Source organism: Anguilla anguilla, chromosome 16 (genome assembly GCF_013347855.1).
Source record: "Anguilla anguilla isolate fAngAng1 chromosome 16, fAngAng1.pri, whole genome shotgun sequence".
Classification (NCBI taxonomy): Eukaryota; Metazoa; Chordata; class Actinopteri; order Anguilliformes; family Anguillidae; genus Anguilla; species Anguilla anguilla.
The window spans coordinates 1526397-1546750 of NC_049216.1; the positions used below are offsets into that span (position 1 = coordinate 1526397).

General features: G+C 39.0%; 1 protein-coding gene and 1 long non-coding RNA gene across 2 annotated transcripts in view; one reads left to right on the top strand and one right to left on the bottom strand.

Annotated features, from left to right (window-relative positions):
• Positions 1-539: 539 nt before the first annotated feature.
• LOC118215133 lies at positions 540-5356 on the bottom strand. Its single transcript, XR_004762772.1, has 3 exons — positions 5347-5356; positions 3902-3904; positions 540-621 (listed from the first exon to the last, which is right to left on the bottom strand). It is a non-coding gene; the product is annotated as an uncharacterized LOC118215133 (long non-coding RNA).
• LOC118215092 overlaps positions 2778-20354 on the top strand; it is an 800072-nt gene continuing 782495 nt past the window's right edge. Inside the window, exons 1-4 of the mRNA XM_035395528.1 lie at positions 2778-2820; positions 16202-16281; positions 16439-16549; positions 19548-19658. Coding sequence (XP_035251419.1) covers positions 16223-16281; positions 16439-16549; positions 19548-19658 — 281 coding nt within the window. The 5' untranslated portion in view covers positions 2778-2820; positions 16202-16222. The remainder of the gene's footprint in view (positions 2821-16201; positions 16282-16438; positions 16550-19547; positions 19659-20354) is intronic.

A 20354-nucleotide genomic window follows, 5' to 3' on the forward strand; every position in this document is an offset into this window, starting at 1 on the left:
AGGAGTTTACTGAACTTGACATACATGTCTTTGGTGTGGGAGGAAACCAGAGGAAACCAGCATGAATACAGGAACATGCTAGCTCCATGCAGAGAGGACATGAACCCCCCCCCCCCCCCCCTTTTTGAATGTGGAAAGTGCAAGCTCCATGGAAAATCAGCTCCTGTTTTTATCCTATTCTTTTGATGACAGACACAGATATGATGAAAAACATACAAACAACAAATGACAAGTAACCTTACAAATTGACTTAAAAAGAAAACTAACAGTCAACGATTGGAGATGCACATATCAAAACGTACATAATAACAAACCTTACACCTAAATTTACAAACAAAAATAGTCTGTTAAGAATAGAGATAGCAAATAGCCTCGTGATAACAGAAACTACTCGCCAAAAACATTGTGTGATTGTGTCAGGGACACTGAGGGAGACAGATGGTTTATTTGTATTATTTTTTTTTTTTCTGTCCATCGTCATATTGTGCATTTTGAAAAAAGAACATTTCTTGCAGTGACGTTGATGTTCGCTACACTCTAACAGGGTCAAAAGAGAAAGTGAAACTGTTTCAAACTCAAACGTCATTTTGAAGACGGAGGACAAAGAGGATGCAGTAAAAACTGAATAAAACTGGATAAAAGAACGGAGTAAGTAGTAAAAGAACGGAGTAAGTAGTCTGTTTTGGAGTGGGATGGGGGAGAACAGAAGCTAGATGAGAGGGGGTGTTTTGAGGAATAGGAATCTGCAACTATGATCGCAATAACGCTTAATTTAGTGAAATAAAACAGGTAATAAAATGGCGCCCGAGGAGTAGACGAGGAGTAATGTTTTTTCAAATTCTCCATTTGGGACCAAACACAAAAAATACACTTTCAAATGACTTTTAAAAAGTTTAACGTTTATTTTTTTAGCATTTATTTGGTATTTCATGATAATTTTACCTATTTGAATATGACGGAAGGCACAGGCCTGTCGTCGGCTACATTATGACATCTGCTACTGTAACAAAAACAGACCGAACATTTTAACTGCGCGGATTGTGAAGTCAAAATGTTATTTTTGCTCTGTATTCACAGTTTGTATTAAGACACATTAACGTGATGTCTGCCATGTTAAAGTCGGTGGTCGGTAGTTAATTCACGTAGCCTATGGAGCTTTCATAACTGGTCTTCTATTATTTGAAACGAGACGTTAGCTTCCGTATACAGGAACATGCTAAAATATGCTTAAAGGATATTCGTTTACATATTTGCTACCCAACTCCGTTTTAATTCACAAAGACCTAGTGGCCATGTCCTTACCAATTAATTATGTTCTATTGAATTCGTACAAGTTTCAAAGATAATTAATTCAACTACTTTAATAGTAGCAGGAACTGATAAGAACTGCGGTTATAGTTGCGTTAAGACGCCGTTTCTTGTATGAACCACGTGGTAGCAGCATGTAGCTGTGCATGTAGGTCTACTTAAAAGCACGAAAGCGTCTGATTTCAAAGCCACACGTCACACCGAATTTACGTTTTGCCTGTGTTGGATTGAAGGTGAAATTAAAATACAATATAAATTGTACTGTAGAGATTTCGAACCGAATTACAACTACTTAGAAACGGAAAACACATGATACAATGACTTTTTTTTTTTTTAGATAAAATTGGGCTACTTAAGAAAAAATAATGATCTACTTTCATGAATTATTCATTTGGGTCGTTTTTGGATGTTTTCCCAGATTTCTCACGAGCATGTTCGTGTATGTTAGAGGGGTTGTTTATGGGTAAATGTGCGGTCGAAACACTGACTGGAAGCACGGGTAGTTAACGTTGCCAAATGTTTTAAAATTTTACATGAAATGCAATAACAGGGATATCAGTCGGCTATAAATTGTCACTAGCATATCGTATACGCCTACTAGCAAAATACATGCATCCAAGATACTGACTTTATAGGGGTCACAATGATTGGCACTCTTAAAGATTGTTAAAAATAAAATCTAACAGAGTGAAGTTTACTCCAGCATGTATATAAGACATTAAGCTGAGCTCAGGCCTAAGGAACTGTGTTGTCCTCTACCATGGCTTGCTGCTTCACTGGAGTATAGAACTGAGGCAACATGCTTATAAAATCCGTTTTTCATCAAAAGCAACAAACTCACAAATGAAGAAAAAAAATGGTGGTTGACCTTCAAAAATAAGGAAATGGGTCAAAAACTAAACAAAGAAATATACGACTTACTACTGTGAGACCAAATATGAATAATTTCAAAACCCCTGGAGTAGTGTTAAACCTGCCCAGTAGATGGCGCTAGTGATCTTAGCCAATGCACAGTGAGGTAGATGGGTCAGGGAGCAAAGAAATATCCTGTGGCCACAGTTGGAGAATTACAGAACTTGGTTGCATCGGGGGGTCACCAAGTTTATATTAATTGCTACATTAGATGCTCCAAAATTAGATGCTACCTCCATGCCAAAAGGCTATGTGGAATGGCTTCAGGAAAATGGTTTTACTGGGAGTAATTGACAGTTTCAAGAATCTAAATAGTCTCCTTTGTCTCATCTACTGTGGTCCTGAGAGATGACATTTGAGCTCTTTGGACAAGCATAGCTGTTATTTCATTTGTGGCCTTTCTGTTAGCTTGAACTAGTCTGCCCATTCTCCTCTGATCTCTCATTAACAATGTGTTTTTTGTTTATCACACCATTCTATGTAAACTCTAGAGACTACTGCATGAAAATCACAGGAGGGCAGCTGTTTCTGTGATGCTGGAACCACCACATCTGGCACAGTCAAAGTCGCTTAGATCACACATCTTGCCCATTCTAATAGGTAAGGAGCTGGCCTTGTAACCTATAGGTCACAGGTTTGAGTCCAAGGTAGGACACTGCCGTAGTACCCTTGAGCAAGGTAGCTAACCTGCATTACTTCAGTATATATCCAGCTGTATGGATGTAATTTATTAAAAATATGCGACAAAAGAGAAGTTGTGTAAGTCGCTCTGGATAGGAGAGTTTGCCAAATGCCTGTAATGTAATGTAATGTCTATATTGAGTTACAGCCACATAATGTGCGGTTAGGAGTAGCCTATTTGCATTAATGAGGGGGTATTCCGAATAAATGTGCCGGTATATAACACAAAGGATATACGTTTGGTGTTAGTTAGAGTCTTTATTGTCCCCATGGGGCAATTTGTACTGCAGCATAGTATATAATAAATAGCAATAACTATATTTATGACAACAGATAAACATTAAAATCATTGCAAAACATATCACTGTAACTTATTAAGAAAGCCAGTGACACTTGGGATAAAAGAGTGTTTAATCCTGTTTGTTTTTAACATAGGGATCCTATTTTAAAATAGGGAGCCTACACCGATCAGCCACAACATTAAAACCACCTGCCTAATATTGTGTAGGTCGCCCTCGTGCTGCCAAAACCGCTCTGACCTGTCGAGAGTTTTTAAAATAATGTGGAAATAATTCACCCTTTAACAATATCTTGGCTTTTTATAGCCCTGTAGCAAGTAATAATGTAATAAACTACCAACAGTGTAATAACTCCCAATAATGTAATCCATTTCAACTTTTTTATGTAATAAAAACCAATAATGTAATAAGTAGTAGTAGTGTACTTTATTGATCCCCGGGGGGAATTTGCACTGTTGCAGCATAAAAGACAATGAAGTAACACAGTCAGATACAAATTTACAGTAGATACAAAATATCAGATACAAATATACAGTAGATACAAATATATACAGAAATACAAATATAACAGAGGACACCTTCAGAGGTGGAGACGGGTCAGAGCTGTTTTGGTGGCACGAGGGGGACCTACACAATATTAGGTAGGTGGTTTTAATGTTGTGGCTGATCGGTGTATATCTGCGCTCTGAGGGAAGTAATACAAACTGATTGAACAGGGGATGCTGGGAATCCCTCAGAATGGACTGGGCCTTCCTTATAGATCCTATCTGATACAGCTGGGAGGGGTCAGCTGTATTAGATGATCCTGCCAGCTAATTTTACAATGTTGGCCAGCCAACTCTTGTACTTAAGATTTAGGTTACCAAACCAGCAGATCATATTAAAGGTTAAAAGAGATTCAATAAAAGACTTATACAAGATAGTCATCAGCATTGTGTCCACCTTGAAACTTCGGAGTAATAACTATTAAATGGGGAGAGGAGGTGCTCATGCAACATTGATCAGGTCATTGAAATAAAAGGTTATTGTTGTATTTATTCATATAATCATTTTCTCTCATCCTTCTGAGACAAAGACTTTCATGTTTGTCCTCTGTGGAGGACGTGACATTTCTAGTTGTATCTTCAAGCCTTCATGATAGCTTAATTGTCTCTGTGTCTATAATACATGATGGTCTTTATATGAGAATAAGAATAACGAATCCTCTGCATTTGACTCATTCTAACTACTTTTAGTGGGCAGCCACAGTGCAGTGGCCTTGGCCAAGGGCAATGGCAGGAGTTTACTGAACCTGACATACATGTCTTTGGTGTGGGAGGAAACCAGAGTACCCAGAGGAAACCAGCACGGATATGGGAACATTCTAGCTCCATGCAGAGAGGACTTGACCCCCCCCCCCCCTTTTTGAATGTGGAAAGTGCAAGCTCCATGGAAAATCAGCTCCTGTTTTTATCCTATTTTTTAATGACAGACACAGATATGATGAAAAACATACAAACAACAAATGACAAGTAACCTTACAAATTGACTTAAAAAGAAAACTAACAGTCAACGATTGGAGATGCACATATCAAAACGTACATAATAACAAACCTTACACCTAAATTTACAAACAAGAACAGACTGTTAAGAATAGAGATAACAAATAGCCTCGTGATAACAGAAACTACTCGCCAAAAACATTGTGTGATTGTGTCAGGGACACTGAGGGAGACAGATGGTTTATTTGTATTATTTTTTAAATTTTCTGTCCATCGTCATATTGTGCATTTTGAAAAAAGAACATTTCTTACAATGTTGTTCGCTACACTCGAACAGGCTTATTTGCGGGTTTAGCTTACAGATGGTACCAATATATTGGAACAATTTAAGTCCCAAACGGAATTGTAGAATTGTTCAATAGGCTTAGTACATGTAGACGTTAAAATTAGGCAAATGTCTACATGCAAGGAATGTTTGTCTTTTCTGGGTAACTAATTGACTACAATAAATGAATGCAACCAATAAAAATAAAAAGACTTGCTTGAACCAGTAAAAAAGTAAAAAAAAAAAAAAAGATTTTTTAAAAGGGTCAAAAGAGAGAGTGAAACTGTTTCAAATTCAAACGTCATTTTGAAGACGGAGGACCAAGAGGATGCAGTAAAACGGAATAAAACTGGATAAAAGAACGGAGTAAGTAGTCTGTTTTGGCGTGGGATGGGGAGAATAGAAGCTTGATGAGAAGGAGTGTTTGGAGGAATAGGAATCTGCAACTATGATCGCAATAACGCGTAATTTAGTGAAATAAAACAGGTAATAAAATGGCGCCTGAGGAGTAGACAAGGAGTAATATGTTTTTTCAAATTCCCCATTTGGGACCAAACACAAAAAATACCCTTTCAAATGACTTTTAAAAAGTTTAACGTTTATTTTTAGCATTTATTTGGTATTTCATGATAATTTTACCTATTTGGATATGACGGAAGTTACAGGCCTGTCGTCGGCTACATTATGGCATCTGCCACTGTAACAAAAACAGACCGAACATTTTAACTGCGCGGATTGTGAAGTCAAAATGTTATTTTTGCTCTGTACTCACAGTTTGGATTAAGACACATTAACTTGATGTCTGCCATGTTAAAGTCGGTTGTTGGTAGTTAATTCACGTAACCTATGGAGCTTTCATAGCTGGTCTTCTATTAGTTGAAACGAGACATTAGCTTCCGTATACAGGAACATGCTACAATATGCTTAAAGGATATTCGTTTACATATTTCTACCCAACTCTGACTAGTTTTAATTCACAAAGACCTAGTGGCCATGTCCTTACCAATTCATTCTGTTCTATTGAATTCGTACAAGTTTCAAAGATAATTAAAGCCGCAAGTGGAGTTGGGAGGGGTCCAAGCATTGGCACCATCGCGCCCCCTATTGAGCGATTTTAAAATGCTTTCGTCCTCATGATCATATACCTTCACCCAACATATCTACTGAACATCATGATGATTGTATAAAAAATGGATTACTTATGGCCTATTTTGTGCTAAGAGACGCTGTCGAACGACTTAGTTGCATCGCCATGGATGTGTTCTGGCCGCTTCCCATAAAGGCCTTTACTATGTTGTAAGACTTGGATGGCATGTCGTAACACTTAGATGGCCCAGTGTGTATGTACAGCTGCAGCGCTTCCATGCCGCAACTAAAAAAGGTGTCACACTAGTGTTGTCACAATACCAAAATTTTGACTTTGATACCAATACCAGGTTTAGTATCACGATAATTGATACTGAAACGATACTGATTCAATACTCGGTACCAAATGATACTGAAATTACCTTAATAGATCAGAAACATAATGTCCACAAGGGATGACCTCATTTTCGAATGAACAGTTTATTAAAAACCTGGTTTATTAACAACCTTTAAGTCGAAGCCTGTTCAACATATCAATAAGCATAGGACTATAGTGTTACAACACTAAACCATAGAAAACTGTATTAAATATATTTCAAAAATTAAACAATTGTAAAGTAAATTATCTGTAAACAGGTCTTTCACTTTAAAATATATCTAAAAACATCATATTTCAATAACAATACAGCATCTTCCTATAATAAAATATTTACAAATTAGAACAGCTATTGCTACTGAAGTGAACTGAGTCTAAGCTTGCGCTGTATCAAACAACAACGAAAAAATGCACAAGCGCAGGTCACCTCACTTGCCAACCTTAGTTGCTACTGCCTTCTAGCGAAGATTCTGACAAATTACACTTTTCATCCTCTCAATCGGTAATGCGGGAGACACATGTCCCTGGCTTTTACATTTGACGCAAAACTACCGAACGTCGGAAAATTCTAATACCAAACCGTGTCTTTTTTTTTAAGTACCGAAAAAGTGCTGAAGTGTCGTACTGTGCAACACTACATCAGACACAAACCTATACAAATCCATGGCTCAGCTTAGCAGAGAATGCACATTTCAGAGCGCCTCAGAGACAGATAGAATAATAACACATAAATACACATTTCAAAGAATAAATAGGACATTGAGAAAAAACGAAACAAAAGACGAAACATCAGCTCGCGACCTGCGTGCTGCGCACAGAGCAGCCTACCGTTTTATTTATTTAGACATTGGCAGATAAGAAAATGTTCGATTACGCTGACCTATAAAACGCTATTCCAAAAGCAAAATCAGACATGTTATACATCGTTAGAAAGCTTATACTCTCACCTACTGAATAAATGAATTGTCAATCAAGCCAAATTGCCCTAAAAAGGGCGACAACACTGTAAGCAACAGGTGTGGTATTACGCACAGCTATTTTTGAACGTAGCCTACCCAGTGATCAAAAATGCGCATATATTTCGCAAACGGATTGTCCAAGACAATATATGACCGCTCATTCGCAAAAGGGACATCTCTACGCGTAAAACCAATGGTAAGACTGTATATTTATTCAATGTTTAGTCCCAGATATTGACTGTAGAATGACATGGTATAATTTAAAAAAAAAACGTTGTCTCGTTTATTTCGTTATTCAGTGAGCAGCGTTTTCACTGCTGTATTGGCATATTTTAGGGCTAATGTCGGGTTTATCTTGTTGCTACGGAATATTACATTACATTACAGGCATTTGGCAGACGCTCTTATCCAGAGCGACGTACAACAAAGTGTATAACCATAACCAAGAACAAGTGTGTCGAAATCCCTAGAGGGCAGTAGCCTACCGTTCCAAGTGCAGGGAACAACCGCATAGTTCAACTTGGACCCTGTAGGTTAAACTGATTAACACTAACACAAACAAGAACAGCAACAACGCAGTCTATGCAAAAATACAAGCAATAGTTAAGACGAGTTAAGACTAAGTCACCTACGAAACAACTACCTAGTTATAACGCTAAGCTTACAGTCAATTTAGAGATTAAATTGAGAATACGATTTCTCTCAGCATAATGACGGATTTAAAGACTAAACGAACTCACCCGATATTGCCTTCAAACGGACCGTATTATTTATTTAGACATTGGCAGACTACAGCATAAATTGCGTCTTTTGTTTATATTCAATATTAGTAATTGCAGCGAGAAACTGCAGCTGTAGGTCGTCATGTTATGGTAGCAACGGAACGAAGCGGACTATGTATGTATAAGGCTACCGTCATTGTTTCATTATACCAGCGTGTTTTCGCGCTTTTGCACAGAAACTCAGAACCTATCAATAAAATGGTAAGATTGTATATTTATTAAATGTTTAGTCCCAGATATTGACTGTAGAATGACATGGTATAATTAAAAAAAAAATTTGTCTCGTTTATTTCGTTATTCAGTGAGCAGCGTTTCCACTGCTGCATTGGCATATTTTAGGGCTAATGTCGGGTTTATCTTGTTGCTACAGAATATTGCATTACATTACATTACAGGCATTTGGCAGACGCTCTTATCCAGAGCGACGTACAACAAAATGTATAACCATAACCAGGAAAAAGTGTGTCGAAAACCCTAGAGGGCAGTAGCCTACCGTTCTAAGTGCAGGGAACAACCGCATAGTTCAACTTGGACCCTGTAGGTTAAACTGATTAACACTAACACAAACAAGAACAGCAACAACGCAGTCTATGCAAAAATACAAGCAATAGTTAAGACGAGTTAAGTCACCTACGAACTACTACCTAGTTACAACCCTAAGCTTACAGTCAATTTAGAAATTAAATTGAGAATACGATTTACAGCATGAATTGTGTCTTTTGTTTATATTCAATATTAGTAATTGCAGCGAGAAACTGCAGCTGTAGGTCGTTATGTTATGGTAGCAACGGAACGAAGCGGACTATATATGTATTAGGCTACCGTCATTGTTTCATTATACCAGCGTGTTTTCGCGCGTTTGCACAGAAACTCAGAACCTATCAATAAAATGGTTTAGCTATTTCTCAGCATAATGACAGATTCAACTAAACGAACTCACCCGATACTGTCTTCAAATAATGTCTGGCACTGTCTTCCACTGCTTCCCCGACGTTCAGACCGTCCCCTCACTGATTAAAAAAAAAAAAAGTCTAAATGGCGGGCAAACAATATGGCGGACATAGGTGGGGCCAATGGCAAAGTTGTAGAGCACGTTCAGATGCATAGGTCGATGAAGTTTTGTGTTGATCTAACGTATGGTGTGGGAGTTATGGCCTTTTACGCAAAACCCTTTGTTATAGCGCCACCATCTGGCCGACATAGTTGATTTTTAGTGCCTGAGTAGTGGGGGGCCATAGGAACCCACCTGCCAAATTTGGTTGCTCTAGGACTTATGGTTGCTGAGCCTCAGACACTTTTAGCGGAGGAAAATAATAATAATAATAATAATAATAATCCTAACAGATACAATAGGGTTCCACCAGCTTCGCTGCTTGGACCCCTAATAATAATCCTAACAGATACAATAGGGTTCCACCAGCTTCGCTGCTTGGACCCCTAATAATAATCCGAACAGATACAATAGGGTTCCACCAGCTTCGCTGCTTGGACCCCTAATAATAATAATAATAATAATCTGAACAGATACAATAGGGTTCCACCAGCTTCGCTGCTTGGACCCCTAATAATCCTAACAGATACAATAGGGTTCCACCAGCTTCGCTGCTTGGACCCCTAATAATAATAATAATCCGAACAGATACAATAGGGTTCCACCAGCTTCGCTGCTTGGACCCCTAATAATCCTAACAGATACAATAGGGTTCCACCAACTTCGCTGCTTGGACCCCTAATAATAATAATAATCCTAACAGATACAATAGGGTTCCACCAGCTTCGCTGCTTGGACCCCTAATAATCCTAACAAATACAATAGGGTTCCACCAGCTTCACTGCTTGGACCCCTAATAATCCGAACAGATACAATAGGGTTCCACCAGCTTCGCTGCTTGGACCCCTAATAATCCTAACAAATACAATAGGGTTCCACCAGCTTCGCTGCTTGGACCCCTAATAATCCTAACAAAAACAATAGGGTTCCACCAGCTTCGCTGCTTGGACCCCTAATAATAATCCTAACAAAAACAATAGGGTTCCACCAGCTTCGCTGCTTGGACCCCTAATAATAATCCTAACAAAAACAATAGGGTTCCACCAGCTTCGCTGCTTGGACCCCTAATAATCCTAACAAATACAATAGGGTTCCACCAGCTTCGCTGCTTGGACCCCTAATAATCCTAACAAAAACAATAGGGTTCCACCAGCTTTGCTGCTTGGACCCCTATTAATAATCCTAACAAAAACAATAGGGTTCCACCAGCTTCGCTGCTTGGACCCCTAATAATCCTAACAAATACAATAGGGTTCCACCAGCTTCGCTGCTTGGACCCCTAATAAATTCAACTACTTTAATCGTAGCAAGAACTGATAAGAACTGCGGTTATAGTTGCATTAAGACGCCGTTTCTTGTGTAAACCACAAGGTGGGAGCATGTAGCTGTGCATGTAGAGCCGCGTTTCCACCGAAATTACCCGGAACTTTCAGTCCCAGGAACTACTTTACCAGGAACTAAAAGGTTCCTTCAGCCAATGGTTGTCTGCGTTTCCACCGGGGTCTAAAGTACCGCGAAGATTAGGCAAATTAGCCCACTGACGTATGAAAAAGCAACGTTGTCGTCGGTCCGTCTGTCATATGATTTCTTCCGTAACCCCATACTACCACCGAAGTAGCCTACATTATTTTCTAATAACCGGGACAGCCCGGAGGGGTTTATTCCACTTATACAACGGGTTACCAACAATGACTATATATGGTTACTTTTGTATTTATTGATTTTCATATATCCTCTCAAACACATTCATTATGTTTTTATGCGAACATTCGCTTTCATGTCTTGACATCCAAAGCGACAGAATGCATTCACATTTATATGTATAACTGGCAACAACAGCAGAAAACATGCACACGTTGTAAACAATTTGCTGTTTGATTACTTTCTCGTCGTCAATTCCATATAGGCTAATGGCAAAATGACAAGAATAGAACGAAAACTCGGACTTGCGTGAAAATGTAAATTAGTAGTGGTACAGCCACCGTTTGCTTTCCTTCGAAGTTACTGCTAGCCGAGCAGCGAAGTGTGCCCTCCAGATGCGAACCATGCACCATAAATTAGTCCATAGTCTTCCTGGTCTTTTCGTGGAATTGAAAAATGTCAGTAAAATTACGGCAGTCTGAAAAAGCTAAAGGGAAGATTACTAGAATTAACCTGTTAGTTTACGCGGATAAAAAGTGCGGATGGTGATTTCCAGTTTGCTTGTACTGTATCATCAATGTTAATTATGCAGAACGACCGCATACCTCACATAACTGTATCAAACGTTTTGAGTCAATTACAACGGGCTAACAAAGAAAATCCGGAAGAAAATATTCAGCAACCGAATTAATCCGTTTGAATGTTTTGGTAGCCTACGTAATATGCTGTCCCAGCACGAATGCTTAGCATTTTATAAAACTAAAGCAAGAAAAGAACAGAAGAGCACACGTTATAATTCCAAGACGTTGACAGGCTATAACCAAAACTAGGCTACTGCGCCGCATAACGTACAAGTTTGATTTGAAGTTATTATGAAAATAAATTGGTTTGCCGCTGCATATTTTCAAACATGGCGGGTAATGACGGAAAATAAATACAACACAAATGCTGCGAGTACTCGACCAATCAGAAATGTTCAGCGCTGCAAGCTCCACCCAAAAGGTTCCTGTACTTTCGGAAAGTACTACCCCCCGAGCAGGAACGTTTTTGGGGGTAAAACAAAGCCCCCAGAACTAAATTTAGACCCTAGTTCCTGCGGTGGAGACGCACCGAGTTCCTCAAAAGGTTCCTAGTTCCGGGGTATAGTTCCTGCGGTGGAAACGCGGCTTATGTCTACTTAAAAGCACGTAAGCGTCTGATTTCAAAGCCACCACGTCAAACTGAATTTACATTTTGCCTGAGTTGGATTGAAGTTGAAATTAAAATACAACATAAATTGTACTGCAGCGATTTCGAACCGAATTACAACTACTTAGAAACAGGAAACACATTATACAATGACTTTTTTGAGATAAAATTGGGCTATTTAAGAAAAAAATAATGATCTACTTTCATGAATTATTGATTTGGGTCGTTTTTGGATATTTTCCAAGAAGATTTCTCACGAGCATGTTCTTCTATGTTACGGGGGTTGTTTATGGGTAAATGTGCGGTCGAAACACTGACTGGAAGCATGGGTAGTTAACGTTGCCAAATGTTTCAAAATTTTACATGAAACGCAATAACAGGGATATCAGTCGGCTATAAATTGTCACTAGCATATCGTATACGCCTACTAGCAAAATACATGCATCTCAGATACTGACTTTATAGGGGTCACAATGATTAGCACTCATAAAGATTGTTAAAAATAAAATCTAACAGAGTAAAGTTTACACCAGCATGTATATAAGACATTAAGCTGATCTCAGGCCCAAGGAACTGTGTTGTCCTCTACCATGGCCTGCTGCTTCACTGGAGTATAGAACTGAGGCAACGTGCTTACAAAATCAATTTTTCATATAAAGCAACAAACTCACAAATGAAGAAAAACAATGGTTGTTGACCTTCAAAAATAAGGAAATGGGTCAAAAACTAAACAAAGAAATATACGACTTACTACTGTGAGACCAAATATGAATAATTTCAAAGCCCCTGGAGTAGTGTTAAACCTGCCCAGTAGATGACGGTAGTTATCTTAGCCAATGCACAGTGAGGTAGATGGTTCAGGGAGCAAAGAAATATCCAGTGGCCACAGTTGGAGAATTACAGAACTTGGTTGCATCGGGGGGTCACCAAGTTTCTATTAATTGCTACATTAGATACTCCAAAATAAGATGCTACCTCCATGCCAAAAGGCTATGTGGAATGGCTTGAGAATTGAGGAAATATTGGGTAGCATTGCTTTGAAATACATCTTATGTAATTTCGGTGAGGCAAGATAGCCTATATTGTTTGTAGTACCATAACTTGGCGTCATTTTGATATCAAAACTTTTGAGTAACTTGGCATTTTTGTACGTTGAAAACGTGTTTTTTATGAGATGTCAATTCTTTTTGCAAAGCGTTTTATTATGAGATTGAGAAATGCGAACTGACCCTGTTCGAAACGGTTGTGGATTATGGCTATGCTTGTGTGAATTTGTACAGTCTGATGAGCGTGTACGGTTTAGCAGTTTCGGTTTGCTATATATGTAAAACAGTGGCTGTGACAAAGGGTGCGGTGGCGTATAAGTGTAAACGCATCAGAAAAGCAGGTGAAATATGGCCAGTGTATGTACTCACGGATTTGACGGCCATCCAACGAGCCTTGATTGACAAAAGAATCAGCAAGCCCGTAGATTTAGAGCTCCCTAGGTCGCAACTTGTGTACCCTGCTGTCCTGCTCTGTTGTCTGTTATTTCGTGGAGATGCACTTTTAGTGTTTGTAAGGTTTATAAGGCATTTTGATAGGCTTATCTGCAGGTGGGAGTCCTCTTCGCTGTTTTGCTAAGCTAGAACCGTAAAACTTGATAGTGGAGAATAGGAGCCGACGCATATGTCCCAGCAGGCTTTGCATATGAGAAAATAACAACAGTATGAGAGAAATTATGATGAAATGATGAAATTGCGTAGTTGAAACAATATGTGTTTAGCAGAATGGGCATGTAGGTGAAGGTTGACATGATCACAGACTGTAGTGCGAAGTAAATGTAGTGACCATGAGCGAGCTTAGTTTCCGTATCGTATGGTATATATAACAGTCGCTATGAAGCACTAACTGTGAAAGTGGAGGGTTAAGTAATGTGAAATCTATTGCACTGATGTGCTTTTCTCATGTTTAGTACTAGTAGTTATAATTATGAGTGAGTCATGATTTTAAATGTAATGTTTTAATGGGGAGTTGCAGAACGTACATACGTAGTAATTGTTTGTATGTGGCTAGATAGAGAACAGGGCGAGGTAACATGAATGTAGAAACGTGGCGTTTGCTGATAAGAAGGTTTTGTATGGTAGCCAAGTGAATATACTAATATAGTTAGTAGAAATGGCACAGTGGTGAAGTGGTGTAACTTTTTAATAAAATGAATACATTTGCTGTCAGGAAATGCATATGGGTGGCTGTGAGTGAGTTTTGGTAAAGAAAATATAAAAGCGTAAGAAAACGTTAGTGTAAAAGAGGAAATTATCTGCCTGAGGGCAAGGCAGGATTCATCCTTCAACCGGAGGTTTACCAGTCTGTGACTTTGTTAGTGCAGCACCGTGACATAGCTATGCAATGCGTGAAATATCATTAGCAAACCTGTCCGTGGTTTTAAAGAAGAACACAGGCCAGTAAGCACAGAAGAGCTCCCGTTGAATCCATATGGCTTTGCAGTATTGTAGCCGGTTAATAACTGAACGTGCAGACGGTAGGTAATAATGCAGTGTATACGTTCGGTGAACGGCGGGTAGATATGGTGCAAAAGCAATAATTGAGAAGTAGTAGACAATTATTAGTGAGGGTAAAAGCAGGTTAATGAAACATGTCCCTAGTTGCGCTTGAATCTGCGACCGCATGTTCCCAAGACTGTAACTTTATCCACTAGGCCACAGGCAGATTAGCTGTTTAAACTGCAAATGTTTCAGAGTAAAAAGGTATGGGTATTTTGCGTGTGTATGTAAGTTTTTGATTGGGTCGTGAGGATGAGGGTTTGGCTGATGTCGGTAAAATGTCCAATGGGGAGACATGTTGTTAGTGGGATTGGCGGCAGGAAAAATAAGAATGAGAAGAAGAAGAAGAAGAAGGAGAAAACGCAAAATCCCCTTAGTTTGGAGCTTTATTGTGTGGACATGTGAAGTTGTTTATAAATTCTGTCTGTTGAAATGGGGTCAGAATGTATAGAATTTAATGTTTTTAAGGGCTGAGTGTCTGTGGCTGTTGTGGTTATTTCTGTGGGGAACCCTGAAAAGTGCCAAACTCTCGGTGCTGTGTAGGTATGGGGCATGCCCCCGCCAAGGCGTAACTTGGCAGGATGGCATACCTGCCATCCCAATATAATAATTTTCTCTCATCCTTCTGGGACAAAGACATTCATGTTTGTCCTCTGTGGAGGATGTAACATTTCTAGTTATATCTTCAAGCCTTCATGATAGCTTAATTGTCTCTGTGTCTATAATACATTATGGTCTTTAAATGTCATAAATTTGGATGTGAGATTACATGTTCTTGGACCTGGTGGTCTTTCCAATTATTTCCAGAGTTAAAATTAGTTTTTTTTTTCATTTAAATTTTAGTAATATTAAGTAAAACTGCACTTAGAAAGCATTATTCCTAACTGATTGTTTTTATTTTTTTATATTTGCATTTTTATACATTTGTATTGCTATATATATTATAACACAAAAAACATAGAAAAAATGTCATTTTTAACCTATTTTCACCTGGGTCTCAGGAGGACAAAGCTTAGTTGCTGATATCATTTTAAAATGCTCCAAAACTACAGACCGCTCTCTGTTCCTGGCTGGTTCCATCTCTGCACAATGTCTCAGATTCTTAAAGCAGTCACTGTGACTCACTAGCTCACGACTGACACGAACTGCTTGCTCTCCCCACGAAACCTGCGCCAAAGCTTTGCTTCCTTTGAGTCAGTTACCAAAGCGGTCACACGGTTGTGTGTACCGAATGAAGCTTCGGACGTCATTGATCACGTGTTTATGGCAGAAACTAATCAAGCCTCGGCACACTGTTTCTAGTGCACTCTGGTGTTTTTTCTGGACACACGCACGCAAGCTTCATATCAAGGGTAACACCACTCCTTTTGAGATGTCTGTATAGTACATGTTCAGGGCCCATTTAAATTCTGCATTACTTCCGTCAAAACCATGCTATATTGTGTGTGTGTGTGTTTCTGTGTGTCCAAGCGAGTGCTCAGTGTGTGCTCATGTTGTGTGTTTGCAGGCTAATTTGGGTTGGAAGCCACTTGTGGTCCAGTCTGGTCTGATGTGTTCCTGTCTCCTTAGATAGGGGGCGCTGTTTCTAAAATGAATCTCTCAGAGGAGCCAAAGACCGAAGGAGGAACCCTCAGCAGTGAGAGGAAGAGGTACAAATGCATGAATCAGATATTTAATGTGATATGAGTTAGAGCTGCAGTAAGAGGATGAGTTTAACTGGAAGCTCTGTCTCCATGTGCTGTGAGTTATAACTGCAGTAAGAGGATGAGTTTAACTGGAATCTCTGTCTCCATGTTTTGTTCACAGGGTCCAGGTAGAAAGAGCAGGGTCACCTGTACCCAGCTGTGTGTCTCTGAAGAGTGATCCTTCAGTGGATCATCCACTCACTTTCAAAGGAGAGTTCACAGGTGACCAAAGGTAATTAAATGGGCTTAAATGGACACTACTATTTAACCCCTTAACCCCAAGCATTTAAAAAAGGCGATTTCCCCCTGGTTTGCAGTGCTCTTAAAGGTCCAGGAAATTGGATTGTGGTTATATTCCCCAGAAGTGACGACAGATTTTCTTCTTAATGCTTCTTTCATTTTTTAACCGAATTAGAACCATTGAATTGTAATAGACACGGTTAGATTATTGCGACCTGTTTAGCAGACATGGGCAGGTTGGGTGTGTATCCTGCGCTCAGTAACATTCATAACTGTAAGACACATCATACAGTATGTAAACCGTTTCTCATCGCTAGCTAGGTCAGAGCTGGTTAGAGCAGATTGTCTCATGCAGTACCCAACAAAATGAAAGAAAGCAACATAAACTAGGCGTTCCCATCATATGATTAAACCTGAAGATTATTCAACTTGTTATAGCATTGTAACACTGAGCTACTGTACACTAACATTACACTCTATAGCAGTCTCAAATTCTGGACATTACACCCAAACAAAGAAAGGCTTTGATTCCACATGTCTTAGCTTGAAAACGTTTTAATTGTCGCTAGCTAATGGTAGGCATCCTTACCGATCCAGCACATTCTGCGAAAAGTTCTTTTGTTCTGAGAAAATGGGCAATGCAAATACTAACTGCACTGGTTATTGTAATACTGGAGTGCCTGTGGGCTCCAGAATTAAAACTCATTTCTTGTAGGTCTCTTCATTTTTGGCAAAAGAATGTATTGCTTTCTCCACATCCAGAGAAGAGGCAATGCTTAGGCATTTTAAATTTAGCTTGCCTAGCATGCACAAAAGTGGCATGAGCATTATTTACACATGACATGTAGAAAGAATTTCACTGGACTTAAGGGGTTTGTTACATAACGAACACCCAATGAACCCTGCCCATTGAAAACCTGGCGTTTAGCCAAGGGGAAGAGCAAGCCAATTTCGGCACAGGCTTTTATTTGTTTATTCTTTTTTTGTTTCAAACGATTTTTGCAATAATCGTTTGAAAGTATTTCTGGGCCATTCGGGAATGTAAAACAGTAATAAAATGACACATCAGCAAAGAATTCACAGATTGTTATACAGATAACTAAATGCAGTGAAATGTTGCAATGGATTTACCAAGACATCACAAAACCTTTCCAAATTGCACATTTTAGATAACGTTTTGAACAGGTTATCTACACTACAAAAGAAGTTTTCTGCTCTCAAAATCGCATATTTTGAATTAACAACTGAGGTGAACATGTTTTTGGGAGTTAATTTCTTACAGCAGTTAACATTATGCTAAATGTTGAAATACCAATGTTACAGTAGCTGGCAGGAAATAGAAGAAATTATAACAGAAAACTAATATTAGTTTGAGTTGAACTTGCTTTGCTGCTGCTGCCGTTACTCACTTTGCTAGAGATTTCATCCATTAGAAGCTTTGCAAAAGAAAGAGACGGTCTGGTCTGTATCTGTTGCTGCTGCAGTGGCTGATTGCAATGTCAGCTGCAAGTGTGTTGTTCACATTCCGAACATTCCACTAGTGTTTATTAATGGGACAATTTCTTGGTAAACATAAATACAATATGAATAAAAATGTAAACAAAAATGGTAAATATCTCAAAAATATTTGTACTACTGACAAGAAAAGCACAAGCAACTAGGTGAAGCTATGAGATAAAAAAAGATTTCAGTTGCTGAAAAACTGTAGTTTGAGTAGCGTACAAGATGTTGACTTGATGTGGAATAAGAAGAAATAATAAGGAGAACACTAAATTCACATCAGTAAACTTACATGCCCACCAGTAGGGCTCTCACATGGTCTAGAGCACACTCTCCAAACCAATCGGAACTTTCTCAATATGGAAATAATTCCTCTAATTGAGATTTGCTTTTTCGAGCTCTTCAATTACTGTTATCACAGTGAAAAAACCTTTTCTTCGATCCACCATAGTTATGAATTCATTTCATAGTACAATGCTAAGCTGTTTTGAGAGCGAGCTCGCTTCAGTCTGCATGCACTCTCTGCTTGTCAGCACAATCTGCATTACGCACAGGGAGTGGAGGCAGATATGCACTTAGGTTACTAGCAAATGGCAGGACCCACAGACAGCAATGATGGCTCATTTGACAGGTGACAGTCTTGTTTAATTCATTCTGTAACTTGATTGACTTAAAAGTAAACCTATCGCTGTTCAGATAACCAAATGCCTACTGAACAAAATAGTATATGTAAAGACAGCATCGGGTGGTCAGATATGCCGGCCAAGTTTCAGGTTGATGCTTGACAGATTGAGTTGAAAATGGAACCTGAACTGGCTAACAGTCTTAACTTGAATATGAGCAGGGGCATTTGGGATTACAGAAATTCTTACATTGACAAAAGACCCATAAAGATGCAAGTATTGGATATACCAAAAGTGACTGCAGTGTAAGTGCATTACATATGGAATTTAAAACTTTTGTCTGAATGATTGTTTTGGTGATCTGAGGTGCTGTTCTGAAAGCTTAAATGGAATACATTTTTTCATGAAAAAATAAGAGAGGCAAAGTAATTGTTGAAAGTATAAAAAACATGTTTCATGATGTGGGTTAGTGTGCAATGAGTGATTAGGGGATGGGGAGACTCCTTTTGTTTTACTGACATTTATTGCCATTAGCGCTGATAAGGGAGCGAGTGGTGTTGCTGGCCAATAGAGAGTCTGTTGCAGCCGTTGAGCTTGAATTTGTGACGTGTTTAAAGCCCCTTCTTTAATAAATTGCAAATCTTTACTTTGTCCCCATTCTGTGGGTGCTGCTGCCCATACCACTAGGGGGCAGGAGGGAAATATACCTTTCAGTGTCATTGTCACCTTTCAGGTGTAGGTGGGTGTATTATATCACATTCAGGTGTATGTGGGGTTTATTATGTCATCGCCAGATGTGCAGTGACATAGAGCTATGGTAAGAAGATGAATTTAACTGGATTCTCTGTCTCTATGTTTTGTTCACAGGGTCCAGGTAGAAAGAGCAGGGTCACCTGTACCCAGCTGTCTGTCTATGAAGAGTGATGATTCAATGGAACCTCCACTCAAATTCAGAGGAGAGTTCCCTGGTGATCAAAGGTAATTAAATAGACTTAAATTGACTCTATTTAACCCCTTAACCCCAAGCATTTAAAAAGGCCATTTCCACCTGGTTTGCAGTGCTCTTAAAGGTCCAGGAAACTAGATTTTTGTTATATTCCCCAGAAGTGACAACAGATTTTCTTCTTAATGCTTCTTTCACGTTTTTAACCGAATTAGAACCATTGAATAGTAATAGACACGGTTAGATTATTGCGACCTGTTTAGCAGACATGGGCAGGTTGGGTGTGTATCCTGCGCTCATTAACATTCATACCTGTAAGACACGTCATACAGTATGTAAACCGTTTCTCATCGCTAGCTAGGTGAGAGCTGGTTAGAGCAGATTGTCCCATGCGGTACCCAACGAAATGAAAGAAAGCAACATAAACTAGGCGTTCCCATCATATAATTAAACCTGAAGATTATTCAACTTGTAATAGCATTGTAACACTGAGCTACTGTACACTAACATTACGCTCTATAGCAGTCTCAAACTCTGGACATTACACCCACATAAAGACAGGCTTTGATTCCACATGTCTTAGCTTGAAAACGTTTTAATTGTCGCTGGCTAATGGTAGGCATCCTTACCGATCCAGCACATTCTGCGAAAAGTTCTTTTGTTCTGAGAAAATGGGCAATGCAAATACTAACTGCACTGGTTATTGTAATACTGGAGTGCCTGTGGGCTCC